At 39.9% G+C, this 22,125-nt stretch overlaps 1 protein-coding gene across 3 annotated transcripts in view; it reads right to left on the bottom strand.

Annotated features, from left to right (window-relative positions):
- MYOF (myoferlin) overlaps positions 1-22,125 on the bottom strand; it is a 109,270-nt gene that overhangs the window by 70,599 nt on the left and 16,546 nt on the right. For all 3 annotated transcript variants that reach the window (XR_007357703.2, XM_048858413.2, XM_075130960.1), the window contains exons 3-5: positions 21,708-21,799; positions 4,270-4,378; positions 2,905-2,995 (exon numbers count right to left, since the gene is read on the bottom strand). Coding sequence is in view for 2 of the 3 variants with exons in the window: in XM_048858413.2 (XP_048714370.2) it covers positions 2,905-2,995; positions 4,270-4,378; positions 21,708-21,799 (292 nt within the window). In the remaining variant the exon portion in view is untranslated. The remainder of the gene's footprint in view (positions 1-2,904; positions 2,996-4,269; positions 4,379-21,707; positions 21,800-22,125) is intronic.

Raw genomic sequence — 22,125 nt, 5'->3', positions numbered from 1 at the left:
CTTCAGTGGGGCCAGGACTTCACCAAAGAAATCTATCATTTTAATTTCTGTCTTTGTTATAAAGGCCTAACTGATTCACTTTTTACAATGCAATCGAAAGATTGCAGATGACACATCCCTAGAGGCAAACCAGAGGAACAGGTTTCTGTAACTGTGCTGAAAGGTTACACCCTGGCCTCTAAGTATATGTTTTACATAGAACACTCTCCCGTCACCTGTACACTAAATCCCTATAAGCATACTGCAGACTATGCAACAGACTTTCCGGAAAATAACAACTTAATTTCAGTAATCTTAAGAGGTCAAAATCTGGCAGAGACTTCAAAACCACAGGATCTGCTGAATACCACAGAGAAGCAGTTAGTTTCAGAATGGGCTGCAGCATAAGGTGAAAGACATCCAGCAGGGGAAGGGCTGGTTAAGGACTCATGAGCCACCAAACTGAAGGACCACCACTCAGTACTAAAATTAGTGAAAAGAGAGCATAACTGATAACTCAGAATGACTAATATCTACAATACAGAGGTCCAACAATACTCCAATAACAGCTTCATATACTGTCATCTTTACTTACTTTGAAAACAGGACCAACCTGGGGAAAACTTTCGAGATTATCAAAATTAAATTACTATCAATTTTAACATCAAAATATGCACTATTTAAAAATGTTGCATATTTACTTGAGAAACTATCAGCTCATTCAAAGAAATATTTTGAGGCCATGAAATGGATCAGAATTAAACTGATTTGTTTAAATATTTGCTATTTTCACACAGTCCTTTTTAATAATTATGAAAGGTAAATTTAATGGATCAGAACCAAAAGATCTGCATAGCAGTGGATCCTTCAACTTTCAGCGCCCTGTGGGACAGCCCCACCCCCAAATACACCTTGCTCAGTCACACAGGGTATGCTGGGCTGTATGTGAAGTAGGTGTGTGGGCACAAAACATGACTCTCCCAAATCCTGCTGTCTACCTGACCATCAGAACCACACAGACTCTCCTTCAAAGGGCCCTCTGCTCCTACACAAGGGGAGGATTCCACCCACAGAGAACAGGTTCAGTTAACTTGTTGGATGTGTTCAATTTTCTTTTGCAGACCTCTGATTTCATGGGTTGGGGAAATTTCTAATAAGTCTGGATCTTTATATGTGACTTGGGAGCATCTCAACTTATGGAAATATTTAATACTGCAAATTCAGTGCCAGGACCCTGTTGTTCTGCTCCGTACCAGCTTTGGCACATATACGGGGGAACTGGTTTCTTTGGAAACTGATGATAGTGTATATCCCTTATTACTGACTGCTTATACATGGTGTCTGGTAAAACTTATCTAAATAATTGCTTTGACCACTTACCCCGACCCTTCAGTTTTAGCTACATAATTTATCCTAATTTATGTAGCTAAAACTGCAGTCTCACAGATTAATTCCCATATAATGCTTTGAAATGAAGGTCATTCTCTCCCTCAGTAATTATGACCATACACAAATAACATTGATGTTGCTTTCTTCATTTACTAAGTATACTGTATATTTTTCAATGAATCTTAGCCAGACTGTGCTTGTACAGCCTTTATATAAATAAAATCTGGCAACGACACACAACAGAAATTAACAAGAATGGTGGACAAATTTAAAACAAGCATAATAAATGATTGAATAAAACTGCTTGAGATAAGCAAAATACAAATATCCACACAAGGTGTCAATGGCCAGTATGAACGATTTAACCAAAAAACCAAACAAACCCTGTCATCAAATCTATATTAGCACATGTATAACCCATTGCTTTGTTGCCAAACAAAACACAACTCAAAGCATGTCAGATTAATGATTTAAAGTTAATAAAGATCATTATAGCACCAACTTCTATCATCATTTAGTCCTTTATTAAATAAAAGAGAGCCTCCATTGCTTTTAGAAGTACCACACTGTTGAATGTGTTGTATTGAAAAAACTTGACGGTGCCTTTATTTCATCATTCTAACTGATATTTGGTGATACAGAAAATAGAAAGGCCTTTCTCCTGATAGACTGCAAGTGAATATAAACCTCCAAAGACAGATGGCAAGTGAATATCAACCTTCAAATAAAGTGGAACTCTTGCCATAACTTTTAGTGGATTATATCATACATACCTGCTAATAATATCCTTCTACTATTTAACTATTTTTTTTATTTACTTCTTTGCTTGTGCACCAGCATAACTCATGTGGACCCTGTTAGCATACTGGAATTGTTAGTTAACTGGCTGTTGCAAGAGAAGGCAGTGACAAATTTCACATCTTTCATGTGTGATCTGCAACATTGGAGGCTTTTTAAAAAACATTCTCAGTAGGAGATTAATTTAAAATATATTTAATAAACATTTAGAGTCCAAAGAATTTTCCTTACTAGTTCATAAAAATGACAGAGTTAGTCAAATCTGGGGCCTAACATAACACATAACAGTGTCCTCCAATAACAGTCTACTGTGGATCAGGCATTAATGTTTTTTCCAATATGTCTTGGTATTCAAGGATTTAGAGTATATGTCCCCCAGCTATGCATTTCCTTGTTTTTGCTGGCCTTCCCTACAGCAGCAGTTTTTCTGTGTGTTGGAATAAAGTTTCTTTCTCAAAAGAAATATTGCACATCAGCCTTTAAATTGCTTTTGATCTAAACTATCCTGAGTAATACTGTTCCCATTGAAGACAATGGTGTCAGATAAAGCTGGCAGATAGAACATATGTTAACAGGAAACAAAAGTTCCAGTTCTTCAATTCTGAAGCATTTATCGTCTGACTACCTTTCCCTAAGCCAGTTTAGCCACGCTTGCTTGTCAATTACTTTCCATTCTTTCTGATGAACAATTCTATCTTGCATGACCTGAATATAATATTTTGAAGAAAGATGATATACCTTCAGTGCCTTGTGCATTGGTCCCCCCTGGATCATTTGGATTTGCAGGCCCAGCTGGTGGCTCATATCCTACCACTAAATCAATCGTTGCCTGTGTAGAAATTTACAGTTACATATGTAATAATTGACTTAAAGCAGGATAAACAAGTGGTCCTACAAGTCGACTTTAACAGCAAACAAGTATTTGTACTACAGTTTACAATGACAAATTGAAAAACAAAGAAATAAATGGGCATTATCCCTTGCTATGTTAGTATACAAATACAAAGACTACAGGCCACACCCTTTGCAACTAATCTGAAAATGTATTTGAGAAACTGAGGTACTGTATTTATGACATTTAGAAAATCCTATCATACTGATTTCCAATGATTTAACAGTACTCTATACATTTAATTAATTAAAGCCTCATAATACCCATGCAGGCTAGGTGAGTAGTATGATCCCCATTTTACAGATGGGAAAATTGAGGCAGAAAAAGAGAAAATTATCTGTTCAATGTGACAGCAACTCTGAGCTGGAGGTAGAATACAGCTCTCCTAACTCTCAGGCCATGCTTCTACCCTACAAATAAGCACGATGTCTTTTTCCAGTGTCATTACAATACTGGTTATACCGTGGTCTGCAGCACTTAGTTGTACTTTACAACACTAAAGCATTAACAGGGTATAACAAAGAGTCAACAAAAAAGTTTGTATTTTGTCACATATGACTCTGAATTGCTTCAGAGAAGATAACTGAAATTGGCACTAAGGTCTTGCTCTTGCCTTTGAGCACATAAGTGTGTATTGCCAGGTATCTTAACTCAACTACGGTGCATCATGTACTATGCTCCTGATGCAGGAAAGCAACCCTGTTCAGGACAGCAATTAATCACAGGCTTAACTTTAAGCACATGCTTAAGTCAAAGTGTTTAAGTACTGTTCTGAATAGGCATGGATTTTTAAACAGGTTTATTAAGTGCTTTCCAGAATCAGGGCCTATCACGGTAGCTGATTTTCACAAGGTATGCAGCAAAACCTGCATGTGGGAATTCAAACTGGCAATTAAGCAAGTAAATTCCATTTTTTCTCTAAACATCTAGTGCTATGTTGATTCTTATTAACTATATGCTCTAAGTCATTTACATACTATTGAAAACCAACATATGTAATTAAAATATATTTGTCCATATTGAGCAACATTTAGATGGTGTTGACGTAGTCATACCTTAGTTGTCTCTCCACTCAGTGCTTTAGCCTATAAAATCACTAATAATTTTATCTATAAAGTAAACTGAAATGATTTTGAAATGTTTCATATTAAACCTTTTTGTTAGAGTATTTAATTCAATAAATCAGTAAAACAAAGGAGGAAATCACTCACGCCAATGTTCTCTCCCCTTTCATTTAGCAGGGAAATAAGCTTGAAGGGAAGAGATCTACTCTGGTTGCCTACAAGTTCCTTAAGTGCTACTGATGCATTTCCAATTAATCTGAAAGAAAAGTGGAAAAGATATTATATTAGAATATACTCTGTGAATTATGCAGACAGAAGTATCCTGTTATCTGTAGCCAGTTCATGCTTGCTGTCCCTTACATAACCAAATGGGTCCAAAAGAGTAGAGCATATAAAGACTTCAAAGCAAATAAAAGCAACTAAAATATTGCGATTATTCTCTAATTGTAGACTATTAACTATTCATTTTTTATTTTGGTTCCCAAAATGTGCTATTTGTTTCACTGAAGATACAAATCTTATCTGAAAGAATTTATAGTCTCAGTTTAAGACTTAACACAATGAGCGAGGCTTGCAAACAGCGGGGAGGAAATAGGCTACAGAAGGATGAGGGTTACAGCTATATGAAAATGCATTTCACAGTGTAGGCATAGGCGCTTCTTTGTTCTGTAAATGTTATTAATTAATGTTTTAGTGTACAGCAGAGTATAATGTGTATATGTAGCTTGTGCGTATATCCATCTGTCCAGGATAAATCAGTTTACCTCTCTGAGCCACAGAATACCCATTGGTTAACTGAAGATAATGATACCTTCCTTTGTAAAGCATTTTGAGATCTACACATGAAAAGCACTACATCAGAGCTAGATATCAAAGTTTTGTATATATGAAGAAGAAAGATAAAAAAATAGATGGCTATAACTGATTCACTTGTTGTAAGCATCACAGAATTAATCTACTGGCCTATTGACGACATAGACTTTGCCCTTGATTGGGCCCCCTGAGAGCAGAGTGCAGATTTAGACTGTGATTCAACACAAGCCCTTCCAGGAGAAGCTTCCAGAAAATTTGCTATCTCATGCCCTCTGCCAAGGCAGCTTTGCCCACTTTTGGGCTGTACTGGCCAACTCCAGTCCCCTCAGAAGAATGAAGCTCTGAATACTTTGTGCAAGTGCAAACCTCCCTTCAGGCAGAATTCTACCGCTGGAGGCTCACAGTCTTGTGTTATGCTGGAAGAAGTTGTTGTAGCCTATGGCTAAATCAAGTCTTATTAATAGATTTAATTTATGTGATCCTAAGAACACAATAAGGTGTTTGCAGATGAATAATACAATATACAAGCCTTGGTAGTGCAACTTCTCTGTAAATGTAAAAAATGAGTCATTTCCTAACTGAAATTATACTCTGGGTATGTACTGATGGTTTGCTCAAATCATGAAGTAGATTCCTAGAATAACTGAGATCTCTGCAGATGAGATAACCCTGGCTAAATTTACTATGCAAACATTAAACATACCACACTTTTCAAAGAACTCTGCAGTATTCCTGCCAAATTGTAAGAAAAATCCTCTACTTGAGAGCTTACACTGAGGTCCCTTTGGACAGCCATTGGTGGCTTTTCAGGCAGAAGCTAAGGATCCCACAGCATTTTCCAAATTCAAAGGGCAAATCTAATATCCTAGCCATCTTCCATAGCTTATAAAATATGTCATAAGCACCTAGCTTATTGTTTGCAAAATGCTTTAGAATTCATGCTGTACGAACCATTCAATGTAAATATACATTCTAGGTTGTTCCATTCATTATGTATGCTTTTCTGTGCAGAAAAATGTTCATTATATATGTTTTTCTGTGCAGAAAGACTAACTGAATACTTTCAGCCTGAATGACTTGTTAGATGAAGGGAAACTTCACAAGGCGTACACTAAATCTTCCCATGAATTGATCATGCAACCTGTACTGCTATCTCAGTCATGTCCAACCTGGGGTGCAAGACAGCAAGCCCAAGAACCAAATCCTGGTTTCTCTCATGGCAGTGCAAGCAGCCAATCTGTATTCTCAGGACAGCACTGATGTCATAGATTTGGGAATGGACTTCAGGAGCACCACACCTAGGTCTGTGTCATGAACATGAGCACTGTAATTTATACAACAATACACCTCAGTATTGTACACTATGAGAAAAACAGAACATGCAACATCAGGGCTGCATCCTGCAAGGTACTCAGCACATCCTGAAGAGTGCTCAGTGTCCCTTCGATTCCCCTTGAAATCAACAGGAGCTGCACTTTGCACTTTTCTGTGACAATCCCTAAGAGCTTAAAAATGCAGACTTCTAACAGCACTTCCAGGCTGGGACTTTCAAGGGGGGCCAAGAGCTTCAACACCCAGGTTTGTCTGTTCTACATTTTAAAACTGTGGCAGAGAGTCTCAGAGCCAGGGTCTACAGACTTCGGCTTGTGCTATGACACTAAAAACAGCTGTATAGGCCCTGGGGCTTGGCTGGGGGCTGGGCTCACAAGTCTGGAGCGGGAGGTGAAATTCAGTGGCAGCTGCGTGCCTTAGGTTCCCCTGAAAATCCTAGTCCTAGTTCATAAAAAAGTCTTTTACAATCCAAGTTTAACATTACTAAACACCTGCTTCATTTGGTTTATAGACAGCAACTTACTAATTTTAATAAAAGCTGCAGAATTGGAGGTATTGTTCTGTGGAATTGTGCTGTGCATAACAGGTGATTCACAACACAGTTTATTAGTTGCAAAAGTATCTCCATGCTCTTCCCAGCAGCTGTAGCATTTCACCAAAACATTTCAAACAGAACTCATGAGAAATGTGTTGCGTCCTAACTGATTAGGGGCTTCTGGAATGAATCACACAGATGCAGTAAAGTAAGATTCCACAGACCACTGGTTTAATCCTGTAACTCACAAAACACAAATTCAACATGCAGCTTCCCCTTTTCAACTCTCTAATCCAAATCAAAATCTGGAATGGATTCACATGACCCAGCTGCTATTCTCGGTACTCTAAAAGACCAGCATGGATAATGAGGAATGGATTCGCCATAAACATGACATCCCTCCTTTTCCCCCCACTAACTTTAAATTAAACAACAATTATTAAGCTCACCACTTTGAAATACATCCACCTAATGAATAAAATACAAGCAGCACAGAATAAATGAAGCAACGTCAAAAGTTTGATGATTGTTCAACATGTTCACAAAAACACTTATGTTTAAGGCTAAGATTTTGTCATTGTTGTTTTTAGTAAAAGTCACGGACAGGTCACAAGCAATAAACAAAAATTCATGGAAGCCATGACCTATCCGTGACTTTTACTAAAAATGACTGTGACAAAATGGGAAGTGGGGGTGTGGGGGATCTAACACCCACAGTTTTCTGCAGCAGCTCCATGGTTTCCCCCGCCACCATGGTGGCTGGGAGCTGCAGGGTTCCCCCTCCATTCACAACAGCTGGAAGCTGCGGGGGGGGGGGGGGGGGGGGGAGGCTCCACCCACAGTGGCGGGAAGCTGCAGGGTGACCATATTTGCCAAAGAGAAAATGTGACACCCCCAGCTGCTTGCCCAAGCCCTGCCTCCCTCCCACCCCAAGGCTGTCACCTGTGGCTAGAACCCTGGGGAGGGCCCCTCTGGCAGTCCCTGGGGCTGAAGCAGAAAATGTCAGGGAGGTCTCTGGAAATCTATCACGGATTCTGTGACCTCCGTGACATAAACATACCTTACTTATGTTATGTAGTCCTTCAAATGCACTGGAGGTTGACGGCCACTTCTTTCTGAGTGACTTTCAACCTCTGGAGCACAGCGGGTTAACTTGCTCACTTGCGTTGGAGAGAGTACAAGGGGTTTACAAGTGTGTAAGGTTGTCATCATCATCATCTTGTACTGTGAGAATATGAGTGCCACAAAGTGGTTTGATGTGAGATGCATTTTGTGTGACTTCATGGGGTCCTCTCTGAGCAGTGACCATTGTGCCTCTGACCACTGTGGTCTTGTAAAGCTCAGGAAAGAAGGGCATAGAGAGTTTGTTGCTCAGATGAAAGTTTCTGGCAAGAACTACATCTCCCACATTGAAAGAAGTGGTCTTGGCCTGAGCTGGTCGGCATATATTTTCATGACAAGGTTCACTTTGTTGTCAAGTTGATGTAGAGGTTCATCATCTGCTCTTCTCTCAACTTGTGGCAGTTTTGTTCTTAATTGTCTGCTGAACAAAAGAGATGTTGGTGCCATGCTAGTTGAACAGTGGCGAGTGGTTTGATAATTGAGGAGGAAATTAAATAACTCCTGTTTCTCATCTAATCCATCAGCTGCAGCAATTCATAGTGCTTTCTTGATTGGTCGCATAAACCTCTCATCTTCTCCGTTGGCTTGTAGCCACTGCAGCGTAAGTTTGAAACCAAGAGATTCTGCAAATTGAGCGAACTGCAGGTCTTGAAATGGTCAGTTTTAATAACAGCAGGTATGCCATACACTGACAAAATCTTATCTAGTTTGGGTACAACAGCATCAGCAGAAGTGGTGATGATCATTTCCACTTCAGGGTATCGAGAATAGCAGTATCTAATAACCAATAAATGTTTTCCATTAGGGAGATCACAAAAATTCATGCTAACTTCTGTCCCTGGGGATGTGGGCAGAAGAGACATATAGAGGAGGAATGTGGTTTTCCAGAACTGCTGCCTGGTATAGTCTGCAGGACTTAAGGAGAGTTTCAGGAAGGCTATCAATTCTCAGGAACCAGACTTTTTCTCTGAGCAGGAATTTTGTTTTTACCAGTCCCTGGTGACCTTTGTGAGACAAATCAAATGTGTGATCCCACAACAAATGCAGAATAACAAGTCTTGTATCTTGGAGTAGGAGGTCATAGTCCATGACAGTAAGTTCACCTTTAACATGGGCAAATGATCATAGAACAGCTTGTGTTTCAGGAGTCAAATGTTGTAGACTATGCAGTTCTTTCCAGTCATCACTTCAAGTGGTTTTGATGATCATTTGGAGCAGGGGCGGGCAAACCTTTTGGCCCAAGGGCCACATCGCAATTGCAAAACTGTATGGAGGGCCGGGTAGGGAAGGCTGAGCCTCCCCAAAGAAGCCTGGCCCCAGCACCAATCTCACCCCCAACTGCCCCCCTCAAAACCCCTGACCCATCCAACCCCCTCTGCTCCTTGTCCCCTGACCGCCCCCTCCCGGGACCACCCACATCTCACCACCACCTCAGAATCCCACCCACTATCCAACCCCCCCCCCCCGTTCCCTGTCCCCTGACTGCCCCGAACCCTATCCACACCCCCGCCCCCTCACAGGCCCCCGGGACTCCCAGGCCCATCCAACCCCCTCCCCTGTTCCCCGTCCTCTGACCGCACCCCCAGAACCTCCACCCCATCCAACCCCGCCCCCGCTCCCTGTCCCCTGACTGCTCCCCAGGACCCCCTGCCCCTTATCCAACCCCCCCACTCCCCGCCCCCTTACCATAGTGCTCAGAGTGGCAGGAGCTCGCAGCCCCGCTGCCCAACTGGAGCCAGCCACAATGCTGCGCTGCCCAGCAGGAGCGGTGGGGCAGAGCCCTGGCGGCACGGCGACATGAGGTTTGGGGAGGACAGGAGGGGAAGGGCCTGGGGCTAACCTCCTAGGCCGGGAGTTCAGGGGGCGGGCAGGACGGTCCCATGGGCAGGATGTGGCCCGAGGGCCGCAGTTTGCCCACCTCTGATTTGGAGATGTGTCAGACTCTGCAGCTGTCTTTATTTGTTGTAACAATAGAGCTTTGTGAATGGTGTTTGAGAAGAGGAAGTTATTAAATGCTTCTGCTTTCTCCATAGTGTTGTGATTAAGTGTTTCAGGAATAGGGTGCCTGGAGAAGTAGTCAGCATGGTTATCCTTTCCAGGCCAATAAATAACTTTGTGGTTGTAATCTTGTAGTTTGAGCACCCACCGCTCAATGAGCGTTGGTGGGCAAAAAGAGGCATTATTGATCATAGGTTGGTTCAAGGGACTTATGATCAGTCAGAATCATGAAATGACATCTGTAAATGTATAAATGAAAATAGGAACATCCCCATGCTACAGCAAGAGCTTCTCTTTCTTTCTCAGAGTATCGTTGTTCCATGGGTGAAAGAGCCTTTCTGCCATAAGCAATGGTGTAAATTCGACCACATTGGTCAACTTGTGTGAGGACTGCTTCTAATCCAACAGGGTTAGCACCTACTAAAAGTTAAATTCTCTTACTGGAGTCAAAATATGACATGACTACATCATGGGTAAGGGATTTCTTTGGTTTGTCAAATACATTTTGATGTTCATCTGACCACACCCATATGTAATCTTTCCTGGTTAGAGATCTCAGAGTCTGTGTGATAGTGGCTAATCTCAGAATGAATCTGACACAATAATTTGAAAGTCCTAGCAGCTATGAACTTCAGATGGGTTCATGAACAGAGTGGCATTGTGACTGTCCTTCACTTTCTTAGGATCTTCAGAGATGCCATCTTTGGAGAATGTATATCCAAAAAATTCTAATGTGGGTTTATTATACTCACATTTGTCTGGGTTTAACATGAGATTCTGCTCCTGCACTCATTCAAAAACAGCTGCTAGTCGGTGTCATGCTCTTCAGATGTGGTGCCAAATTCTAATATGTCATCACTCAAATTCAGAACTTCAGGGATTCCAGCTAGTACCTCACTTATGGTGCTTTGAAATATTTTTGTGGCTGAAGAAATGCCCAAACTGAGTCATTTACATAGGCCCACAGATGGTGACTTTGTTATGTACCTTTACTCAGGGTGGAGCTCAAGTTGATGGTTTCCTGCTCTGTTTGCAGCTAACTAAATTCTCTCTAGTTCAAACCAAAACCTGGAATGAACTCATGCGACCCAGCTGCTATACTCAGTACTCTAAAAGACCAGCACAGATCATAGAATGGATTCTCCATAAACACTACAAAATGCATGTAATCTAAATTGCAATCAGGACAATACTCTCAGAAAGGCCTTGAAGGTACAATAATTTGTTGTAGCAAAACATACTACATTCATCTGTAATTAAAATGTAACAATCAACTTTAAATATCTTTCTTGGGTTATAGAAAGGATTTACAGGGAAGGAGATGATGTGCTATGATATTGCTTGATGGATGTTAAAGGCAATTCTAGTTAAAGAACAACAATACGGATAGGGTGCATGACATGGGTAGGGTGTGTACATCTAAATTACATTATGAAATATCATTTATGGGCCAGATTCTCTCCCCAGTCTGATCCCTAAGCAGCACTCAATGGCACAAAGGAACCAGATGCTGTCCAGCTGAAAATTTCTCCAGCAGAGTTCTCAGCTGGCATAAAGCTAGCTTACATGGTTCCTCCTCCCATCCTTGGTGTAGGGAGTGTGCTAGGGTGTCTTTGCACACAGGGATTCTCAACTGGCAGATGGCCACTATACCAGTTGGCAGTGGTCCCCAAGAGACTGTCTGACAGCTGACATTTACCAGAGTGCAGCAGCAATGCAGCCATACCTCACATACCCCTTACACCAGGGATGGGGTGTGGGAGCTAATACAGGGGCTAATACAAGGACCAGGATTGAAGCTACACATGGCAAAGAATCAGAGAGCTATACCATTTTTCTGAGGAACATGCCTCCCTTTTCTATGCAAAGCAGATCTTGGTACAGGAGAGAATCTTCCCCTATTGGTCTAATCCAGTGCCCTCTGAAGTCAATGGAAATACTCCCAAACTGTTCACATCAAAATGATCCTGTTGTGCAAAGAGGCGCTCCAGCCAAATCCCTGACTACACACACTCCTGAACAGGATGGTGTTGGAAATTCAGATACAAACTGGCTTGAACCCATTTCTGCTGTTTTGTAATCATAATGGTATTTAACCTATGATAAAAATTCAAACAGAGACGTTTTGGACATGCATTAATGTTCTTATTTAATTTCTCATTTTGCAGTATTATTTAACAGCAAATGATGGGCAAACCTCAAAGAATTAGAGGATCAGTTTATACAAACACACAAAAGGTCAGATGCTAAGCCAGACTTTATCTGAACTACACTGTTTAAACTTCAGAGGGCTGCAGAACTGGACTGAAATCTCAGTGGAATAGGTTTACTTTCAACTTTTTAAAAAGATAGATGTCTTCATCAGGCTATTTTGGATTGTGCTTGATGGTGGGACTAGAAGAAGGTATCTATATTTAGGAATAAGCATGCTGTATTCTTAGCTGTACCTGTTAGAGAACAGCACACATATTCAACAGTAGCTGAGGGGCCAAAGTGAAACATGTAGCAGGGCAATATCTATCACCATAGTTAATGGTAAGTACCAATGGACATTTAAATGGACATTAAGTACTGCTCAGCAAGTAGTTGCTGAGTGCCTTCTGGTTCACTGTTACTGTAAATCAGAAGTCTCTTACTTTTTCACTTGGCTTTCTTTTAGGCATACACAACAAAGTAAGAAATTTAAGGCATCCATCTTCTGATAAACTATGTTGACTTTCACTTCTGGGTAAAGCAAGATTAGGAAAAGCCACAATGAGATATTTAATGAACACACAGAATATTTTGTATTGGGAGGTCTATTGTATTCCTGGTTACCACCTGTCCCTTCAACCATGTTTTGGCTACTAAGGAGAAAGGGCCAAGTTATGCTAAAATTTGTGTCACCAATTTGGTAACATTTTGGTTACCAAAATTTGGTAATGGTTGTTGATCATAAGTGCTATCAATCCTGCCTTTTAATATTCGTGTAGGACCAGCCGAGGAGACAATAATAGATGGTTTTCCACAGAAAAAGACAAAAATTATTTCTCTTTGGGTTCAGTGTCCCACAAGTTGGTGCAACATGGGGACCATATTTACTTGACATTTCATAATGAGGAGAAAAATTGATTACTGAAATGTGTCCAAACCACACTCACCAGTGTACTTGGCCAATCTGTGTTTCAAGTGGGGATGGCTAAATTAGATTTGTTTTCACTAAACAAGAACTCTAGAGAGATCCAAGCCACCTTTTCTATGTGAAAATCAGGTATACTGAAGACAATCACTGAAACTGTTGGACAAAGTTGGAAAGAAAAATAGAAGAAGAGGATTTGCCCTTTGACCTGTGATTCCCAAAGCTCTGTAGCCATCTAATTTGAGAGAGCTGGAAATCCATAGAATTTCATTTATCTTCTCTCTTTCTTACATAGGTTGCTAGCTCTTTCCTCATTAAGATAGCCCTGAAAACATAAACATCAATATTAACAGATGTAAACTAATCATGGGGGTTGAAAAGAACAAGTAGCCAAGTTTCACTTCTGCAGGTGGGGGAATAATTTAAACAGGCCTGTTCACAAATGGTAAAGATAACTCTGATTCTGGGGAGATACAGAGGCTTTCCCAGTATTGATTTTTGTTTACTTGTTGAAGAATTTCATAAATTTGCTAGTTTGATTTAATGTAGCTAGCAGTGATTTTTTTAAATGAAAGGTTACCTGAACCATTCAATATGCATAAATGTGTATACGCTTCAGAGAGAATTTACAAAACCAAATAAGAAGATTGGACTCACATATTATCTGGATGAGTCTCATCAACCACACCCTTGCATCCCATGACACTAGTTCAAGAATCATGATGGTTTTGAAATTTTCCAATTTAAGTTTCATTTCCTCATACCTACCTACCCTGACTAAACAAACTTATAGTGGTGCACTCATTTGAATATGCTGTAAGTTTCAAACAGCACAGTAGGAAACCTCCAGGAGTATAATTTGAGCAGTATAAACACTTTCTTGTATAATCAGATTTAGCTTTTGAGGTCTAAATTGGATCTCATGTATAGTAGCTGATTTTGAAAGATAAATCCACAATTTCAAGAGTATTTGATATCAGTGCTAGGCCTACAGTATTTCCCATATCTCAAAAAAGTAGAATCTATAAACTACAGGTAAGCAATTGTTAAACACAGCATTGTACTTTTGGCATAGCTAATTAATCCATTGATGCTAGTATCAGGAAATCCTAACTCACAGCACTAACTAAGAAGTTTGTTTCTCTCTGTTGTAGTATGAAGTTATCTTTCTATATAGCATTCCTGAGATACTCAACCAGTGTAAATTGGGGTATATCATAAAGGTGTGGCTGCTCCATAGCACCCCCTGTTGGCCAAGCATAGCTCTGTCAGCACTCCCTTCCTCAGTTTCTCTCCCCAAGGTGAGCCTACTCAGCCCTCCACACACACATCTGTGCTGGAGATATGGCTTAGCCCTCTCGCCAAGTCACAACAAACATAATCCCTTCCAGAGTACCAAGAGTCCAAACTAAAAAGTGCCCACCACACATAAAGGTCCCTCTGCCCTTTGGGTCTTCTCTTCAGCCCACTCTTTGGGCCCTGCTGCTTGCCCTTTCTGGGTTCTGTGTCTCATATACTTCCCAGCTCTCATGTTGTTTCCCTCTGGAATACCCTTTTCCTTACATGCCCTGATTCAGGGCAAACTACTCACTGGCCATCTGGGGTTCCAACTCCTGATAGGGTTCACTCTTAGTCCTTTGATAAGGTCCAGGTGTCCATTAATCTATCTCCTGCCCCGCCATAGTCTCACCTCCTCAGGCTGGGAAGCAAATTAATTATGGCACAGATGTGGCTGGCCCAATATCCCCATAAAGGAGCGAAGGTAGCACCACTGATTTCAGTGGACGCACACTGATTCGTCACCATCATCCTTGCTCCTCCTACATAAATTATAATGGCTCACATCCAAATATCTCGCTGGCTATATCTGTTACATGGTAAAGTCCATCCAAGACCTTCAGTCCCAATCTTCTAATACATACTGTTGCAGCTAAATATATTTGCCTAAAGAGAAATAGTACTATTTTAATCTTCCTTGATTATTTGATACTGCTTTTTACAGGTGCATAGATCTGAAAAGAAAAATGTCATGCACATCATCATCTACAAAGGTGAAACCTTCAGGAGAAACCAGAAGAAACTTTAATATGTAAGGCTCCCAACCTGCATTCAGATCTATGAAGGCAGACTCCTACACGCATGCCGCCTATTGTCAGGCACAGAGGTCTACCCACACGGATCCAATTGCAAGAGGATGGTCTAAATATTTTCGGTGGTAGGATAAGAAATTGATTGAACAGTTATAATTACAAATCTAACGTGTCTCAACAGTGAGCTGTTGTTAACCTTCCCTGCTGTAGATTTGGGACTACATTCTTCACCAAACAGAAGGGTGTGCCTAGCCTATTTTCCTCTGTGTTGCCAGGTTACTAATTACTCAGTCTGGAAAAATGTGTACTTGCTCTCCTACACATGGTATAAAATCACTTCACTTAAATCAGACCACAATGTAACTTCCTGTACAGATTGTGGTATTTATAACTTGGTAATCTACCCGTTGTACTTCAGTTACTGACAAAGATCCTAAATGTTACGTTTTCCTTACATGGTGTAGATTCATTTTCCTAGTGGAATGAGAGATTTTAAACGTTGACTAGACTAACAACATAATGGAAAACAGATGTGTTCTTTTCTCAGACATTTTTATATGGGGAAGGCCAGCTCTGGACTTTGTCACGTGAAAGCTCTCTTTGTCTATCCCTGGAGTGATCTATGTGAACATTATATCAGTGTGATTTGGGCTTTTTTCATGTAACTACTTTTCCAGTGGGTCAGGCTTTGGGTCATGATGAATGTTGATGCAATATTAGTCTGCTCTTACAGTAAAATTTCTGCAGGTAGCAGTAAATTCTGGTTCCAGGAGAAACAGAAAAATATGCATGATGTTCACATTAGCCTAACTGCAGAAACATACCACAGCAATGAGTAGTGTTTTGGCAGAGAGTAAAAGCAAGGGAACTTCTACTAGACTGATTCTCCTGCACTGTGTAATACTGGCTTAAGTGCATTACTGTATAAGTTTTTAGGAGACTGTGCCCTTGTTCTATAGCATCTGCCCAGCTCTTTGCTCCAGGAATGGAGGAGCAGAGTTAGGGCTATGTGCCTGATACATTCCCTATGAGTGACCGGGCAGGGAAGGATGGCAAGGCAGGATAGGTGAGTCCTATGGTTCCACTTCTACCTTGTGTGCCAGTCAGCAGAGCTGGCTGAATGACAGATAGGGAGTAAGCTGTACCCTGAAACAGGTGATATAAATTATTGCCCCTACCTCACTCCAGCACAAGATAAATGAGGCCTGTCGGCAGAAACTCCCCCATACTCAAAGTTAAGCCTAAAAACTGCCCCTCAGACAGCAAAATAAAAAGTGAATAACACTGTGAGTCCTTAGGCTTGGGGGAATATTGGCACAGGGACAAATCCTGTTTGCCTTACTCATTTGAACTAGTCACATTTATTTCAAAGTCCTCCTGAGGCTAATGTGAACAGGATATGGCCCACAGTGGGTATGTGCAATAGGCTTTCACCTCTGGAGGCTTGAATCCAAATCATGACAAGCTTCACGAGTCAAAGTGAATGTGATGGTCTCCTGTTCTCCATTGTGATTGTTATTTGTTTGTATTACAGTAGGGCCCAGAGGCAAGTGGTAGGCACTGTACTGTGGTTGCACATATCCCAAAACTGCCATGTGTGCTAGCCTAAAGCAGCCTGTTCCACAGTCTCCTCCCTCTTTTGGGAATTGTGCAATGTTGCAGTTCAGGACTGAGGTCCATTGGAAGAAACATGCAAGGAGGATGTTGTGCATTATTTTGGCTACTCACCTTAAGGAGAAACAAAATCATTCACAAATAAAAAAAAAATTGGCCTGATTCACAAAGAGATTTTAAAAAGAAATAGGAATTAGGGTGGAATGAACAGAATTGTGTAATTTGCCAGGAGTTCATTCAGCACTGCCGCAACCCCTTTGAGAATTTGTAAATAGTTCCCTGGTTATTTATGCATATAGGGTCAATTCTGCATTCCACTGATGTCAATGGGACTTTTTGGGCGGTGCGGGGGAAGGTGGGGGGAGAGGAAGACTCCATCGTGATTTTAGTAATATACCACTAACACCTTACCAAAGAAAAAACCTACACCTCAGCTGTTCCTTACTGTGAGTTAGCATGAATAACTGTCTGCAAAAGGCAGGTCTAGTTATATAGTAGTGGAGAGTTTCAAGAAAAAAACCCCTGCATTTCACTACTCCTATTCTGTTGCTGCTGAATGTGAGGCACTGGATTTCTTTAGAACACTGAAGAACTACACATATGTAACTATGTTTTGAAAGACCTCTTAACTGTGCTCTTTTTTATATTATAGAGCCAGCTTACCTATCAGAGAGCGAACTCTGTTATCTACTTATTAACTCTTTGGGGCAGGACCATCTTTTTGTTCTGTTTGTATAGCACCTACCACAATGGGGTCCTGGTCCATGAATGGGGCTCTGAGGTGCGTAATACAAGTAAATAATAATATTATTATGTTTCACACATCAACAGAATGCTTTATGTTCTGCAGATGTTTTACCTCAAGCTGTCCACTTTAACTACACCTGTAATAGATGTCAGTTAAGTCAATAATGCATGAGACAGAAAGAAAACAGTGTGGCTTTCAGACTCTAGCTTGAGCTTGCAGGCCTGGCAATTTAAAAAAACCTCATTATTTGTAAATTGAATGGATTTCCTCTGGAATCATTGAGAGACAATAAACATGAAAGCCCACAATGCAATCTATAGCAACAGTTAGAATAATTGGAATGAATTTGTTCCATATTATTGATTGTGTGTGAACATATTTACAAAGAGGTATACTTACTTACATAAAATATTGAAAATTTAATCTGAAGGGGTGCTAAAAGAATACAAGCTGTGAAAGACTAGAATGACTATCGTGTGAAACCCAAGTGACTCTTCTTCTAAATCCTACTGTTTTATGCTTTTTTTTTTCCTTTGGAAATGATGGTGGCTATTTTTAAGTTAATGGGAAACATTATGTGCACACATCAAATGAGCATTAGCTCATGACCCTTAAACAGTTAGTGACTGTGAAATAGTTATTTCACCATCCTCCTATTTACTTTGCATGAATATGCTTTTCGTAGCTCCATATATAGTACGTCACTTTCCAGGGGGTTGTCTTTGTTCAGTTTTTATGTGTACATAGAATACATAAGTGTGAGCCAACTCCTATCCATAAACAAAAATATCAATATTTGTAATGATCAGCCCTTGATCATTCTTTGAGAAATACAAACGGACATGGCTGATGTTTGTAAATATGATTTTGGATTAAGGATAGATTATCTAGTTTGGAAAAAATAAGAATCAACTGGAATCTTAGCCCAGATATTGAGCTGACCCTATTCAAAGGTTCAGATAAGAATTCTCCCATCTTTTGGTGATGTCATGCAAAATCCATCTCAAGAACTCAGAAGGGCTGGCAGACTTTGCTGTGTCAATTTCTTTCTTCAGATATCATGATTTCTGGAGCTTCCTTGAGATCAGAGTCATGCAGTGCATTCTGGGCCCCTTTCACCCTGGTGAACCTCTAGAAGATATGAGATTTGATTACAACAAATGTCCTACCAGCGACTCAATGATGGGATTTATGGAGTATCACCAAAGGCAGGAGAGTCACTTGGCTATCAGAGGAGGAAAAAGAAGCAAACAAAGGTTCATTGCGAAAATGGAACTACTACTGTACCAATAAATGCAGAATTTATACATTTTTCAGTATCATAAGAGCTCAATACTTGAACTGAAAATAACAAGATAAAAATGGATCTGTCATCATAGACATCTTTTGATAGCATCACTCGGCACTGCTATTAAAAAAGGGGAAGATGTGTGCTACATACATGTGATACCACTGCTGGGCATTCGCACTATGGGGATGTTTCATACATGTTCACTCTTTGCCTCCTCCCACAGAATACCAGCAATCAATAGAGCTATGACACAGCTTGTTACAGCTTCATGTCAGCCATGCTGGAGAGGAAATAGCAACAACAGTGGCATGGATCTTAGTTAACATTCGATCACTTTATAGAAAGAGGTGGGGAGATGGCAAGTTGTTCTGGTGTTTTTTGTTGTCGGATTATTTTTTTTTTAGCTTTTGAAAGATGTTAGGGTTTTCAGTAGGTTGATCAGAAGTAAACTTGGCCCTGTTTTTCCCTTTGACATTTCACTCAAATTCACAGTTCACATTTAGAGACAAATCCTTTGGCCCAAGTCGTAGCCAGCAGAAGGTCCTGAACACTATGGGAACTGAGTGGTTCTACTGTGCAGTGCAGATGTGAAAGCACTGGACAGCTGGCACAGGTGGTACAATTATGCTCTGCAGGGATGCCATCTGCCCTGGCATAGGGAGCATTGGGTGGCTCAGGAAGAGTGCAGAGACGTGGTCAGTAGATCTGTGCTATATGGATCCACTGGTTAAACCTGTTATGTAACACAGAGATGCAGCAGCTGTATAGTCAACTGCAGCCCTGAAGCTGCAGCAGGGGCCATGAAGCAAACATTTGGGGGAAGGTTTTGGATTCTCCACTTCCTCCCATACACAGAACACCTCTGCACAAAGCCCATTTATTTAGAGTTTGTGCAAAGGATAGGATTTGCCTCAGAGGCTCAGAAAACGTGTTAAGATGCTTCAAATAAAAACATATACAATATATTTTCTTACCCTAATAAATCTATAGTGTGTGCAGTATTTGGCATATTAGAGATGAGAAATATATGAGTAGAGTATTGGTGAATGCAGAGGACTAGAAATATCACATTGTTATGAATATTCCTCTTTTTATGATTATACAGGGTGAAACGCTGGCCCCAGTGAAGTCAATGGAAGTTTTACCACTGAGTTTAGCGGGAGCAGGATTGCACAGAAAATGCATGTGATTCCTTACTCTATACATAAAACAAGAAAAAATATATGCACGAATAATAATATAATAATAAAATCTTTCCCATTCATTCCCCAAAGAATCTTTTCTTCTTATTAGTACACTCTGAGAGGTTACTAAACGGTCATTAATACTTTCACAGTCTGTAAGTTAAACATCATCCTCTTATGGGGTGTGTCTATACACACTGTTTTCAGGTATCCTGCACACCTTCAGTTCTGATATTAAGGACAAATTAAAGCTTTAATCATACAAAAACAACACATCTGTATTTTGCCTCTAGCATTGTTTGTACTCATTGCCCAATCATGCCATTCAGAACCATGAAAAACACGTTGGAGCACATGTTCTGTGTTTGTACAGTGCCTAGCACAATGGGGTCCACAACTAGGGCTCATAGGCACTGTGGCAATACAAATAATAATTATGACAAAATACTGAATATCTATACTGCAATGTTATCTACATACTGTACATAAGTAGGCCATGATTTAATTGCAGTGAAACCTTTCCATGCATAATGTATAGTTTTATGCAAAATGCATTTTGCAACATAGCAAATCTTTCTAACATATATAGGAAATTGCTTATAAGCATATATCCCAAACATGAAAGTTTTGTATTCCAGGAACTACACAATCCCCCTGGAAAAAAATGATTCTCTGGATTTTTTAATAAGTGTTCTATGCAGTAGCATTTTACTTGTTTTAGTTATACTGACCAGCTTAATTTACAGGACTTTATATATTCTATTTAATTTTAGCTTTCAAACATTTATTTATTAAAAATACATAGTTTGCCTTTTTAAACAATTCAGGGAACTAAATACTTCTGATGAGTTTATGCTTGATAGTTATTCTATTAGTTGTTTGCAGTGTTGTCTCTCTCATTCTATTAATTAACATTTTATAAAAATGTAAGGATAAAAAATAAAAACTCTTGGATACAAAACTTCCAGCACTAAAAACAAAGAACATTGCATTACCCCCTGAACTTTTAGTTATGTCTTTTCCCTTTCATGTAAAAATAGCTTCCTTTATACAACATGACTATTTCTTCAATAGCATTAACGGTAAGAAAAAAACAGACACACTTCTTCTGACAGATCTTCCACTGAGGAAGAGACCAGATATACTTTCTATAAGACCATCTTTCAATAGCCTATAATTTTTGGTTTAGTGTCAATCTATCAATGCTTCCTGCAATATTCATCCAGACAAGAATGGGTTTAACTATCTGTCATTTTTTTCTAATTCTGTAAAATTACCAATGAACACTGACTTTGTTGAAACTAACTAGAACTGGTTCTCTGACTGCTATCTGGAAGAGCTTTTGTCTGATGCATTTGATCAAAAACCCATTAATATCAATTGTATGGATGAAGTTCAATCTCTGGCCTCTCAAGGGGGGCAGAAAACAGAGGAAATAACTTTGTGCACAAGGTCAAGTGCACAGAGAAGGCTGAAGTCTCCCTCCAGAGCAACAGTACAGAAACACTGGTGAGGGAGAAGACTACAGTGAGCAAAGAGAAGACCACAGGCCTAAAATGTATAGAGAATCATTAGAGTACAGTACAATAAAACAACAAAATATCAGCCAATTCAATCAACCAACCAATCTAATAGCAGCAATTATTTGTTTGTAGTGAAATATCAGATTCATAGTTTTTGTTTGGCCTTCTGAGTTACATTGAAAATGAGATTAATTAAACAATGAAAAAAAGTACATACTTGTTTTGTCCAATTGTTTCAAAATCTTTCACAATAATGGTCAGGGATGATGAAATATCGAGTGCTATCCCTTTCAAATCAAATTCAAGAATCTGTACAAAGAGAATTAGAGCAAAAACAACTGATCAATACAGCTAAAATATAAAGTACCTTAACACTATGAAGGCAAACAATAAAACTTTTCATGAATGAACATTACATTTAGTAACACAGTTAAACCGACTGATCTTACATCTGCATATCTGAAAAATGAAGTGAAAAACTTCAGAACATGTCCGTAGTACATTTTGACTTGTTACTGACACATTGCAATTAAAAAGGAGAGTTTCTTAATAGTGCCCCATTACAGTTTCTAGTTCTCCTCCCTTGTATTAATATGAATAAATTATTTTCCATCATAAGACCTGGGCCTATTCCC

The sequence above is a fragment of the Caretta caretta genome, chromosome 7, assembly GCF_965140235.1.
Source record: "Caretta caretta isolate rCarCar2 chromosome 7, rCarCar1.hap1, whole genome shotgun sequence".
In the NCBI taxonomy this organism is placed as follows: Eukaryota; Metazoa; Chordata; order Testudines; family Cheloniidae; genus Caretta; species Caretta caretta.
This window is presented reverse-complemented; position numbering and strand designations above follow the sequence as displayed.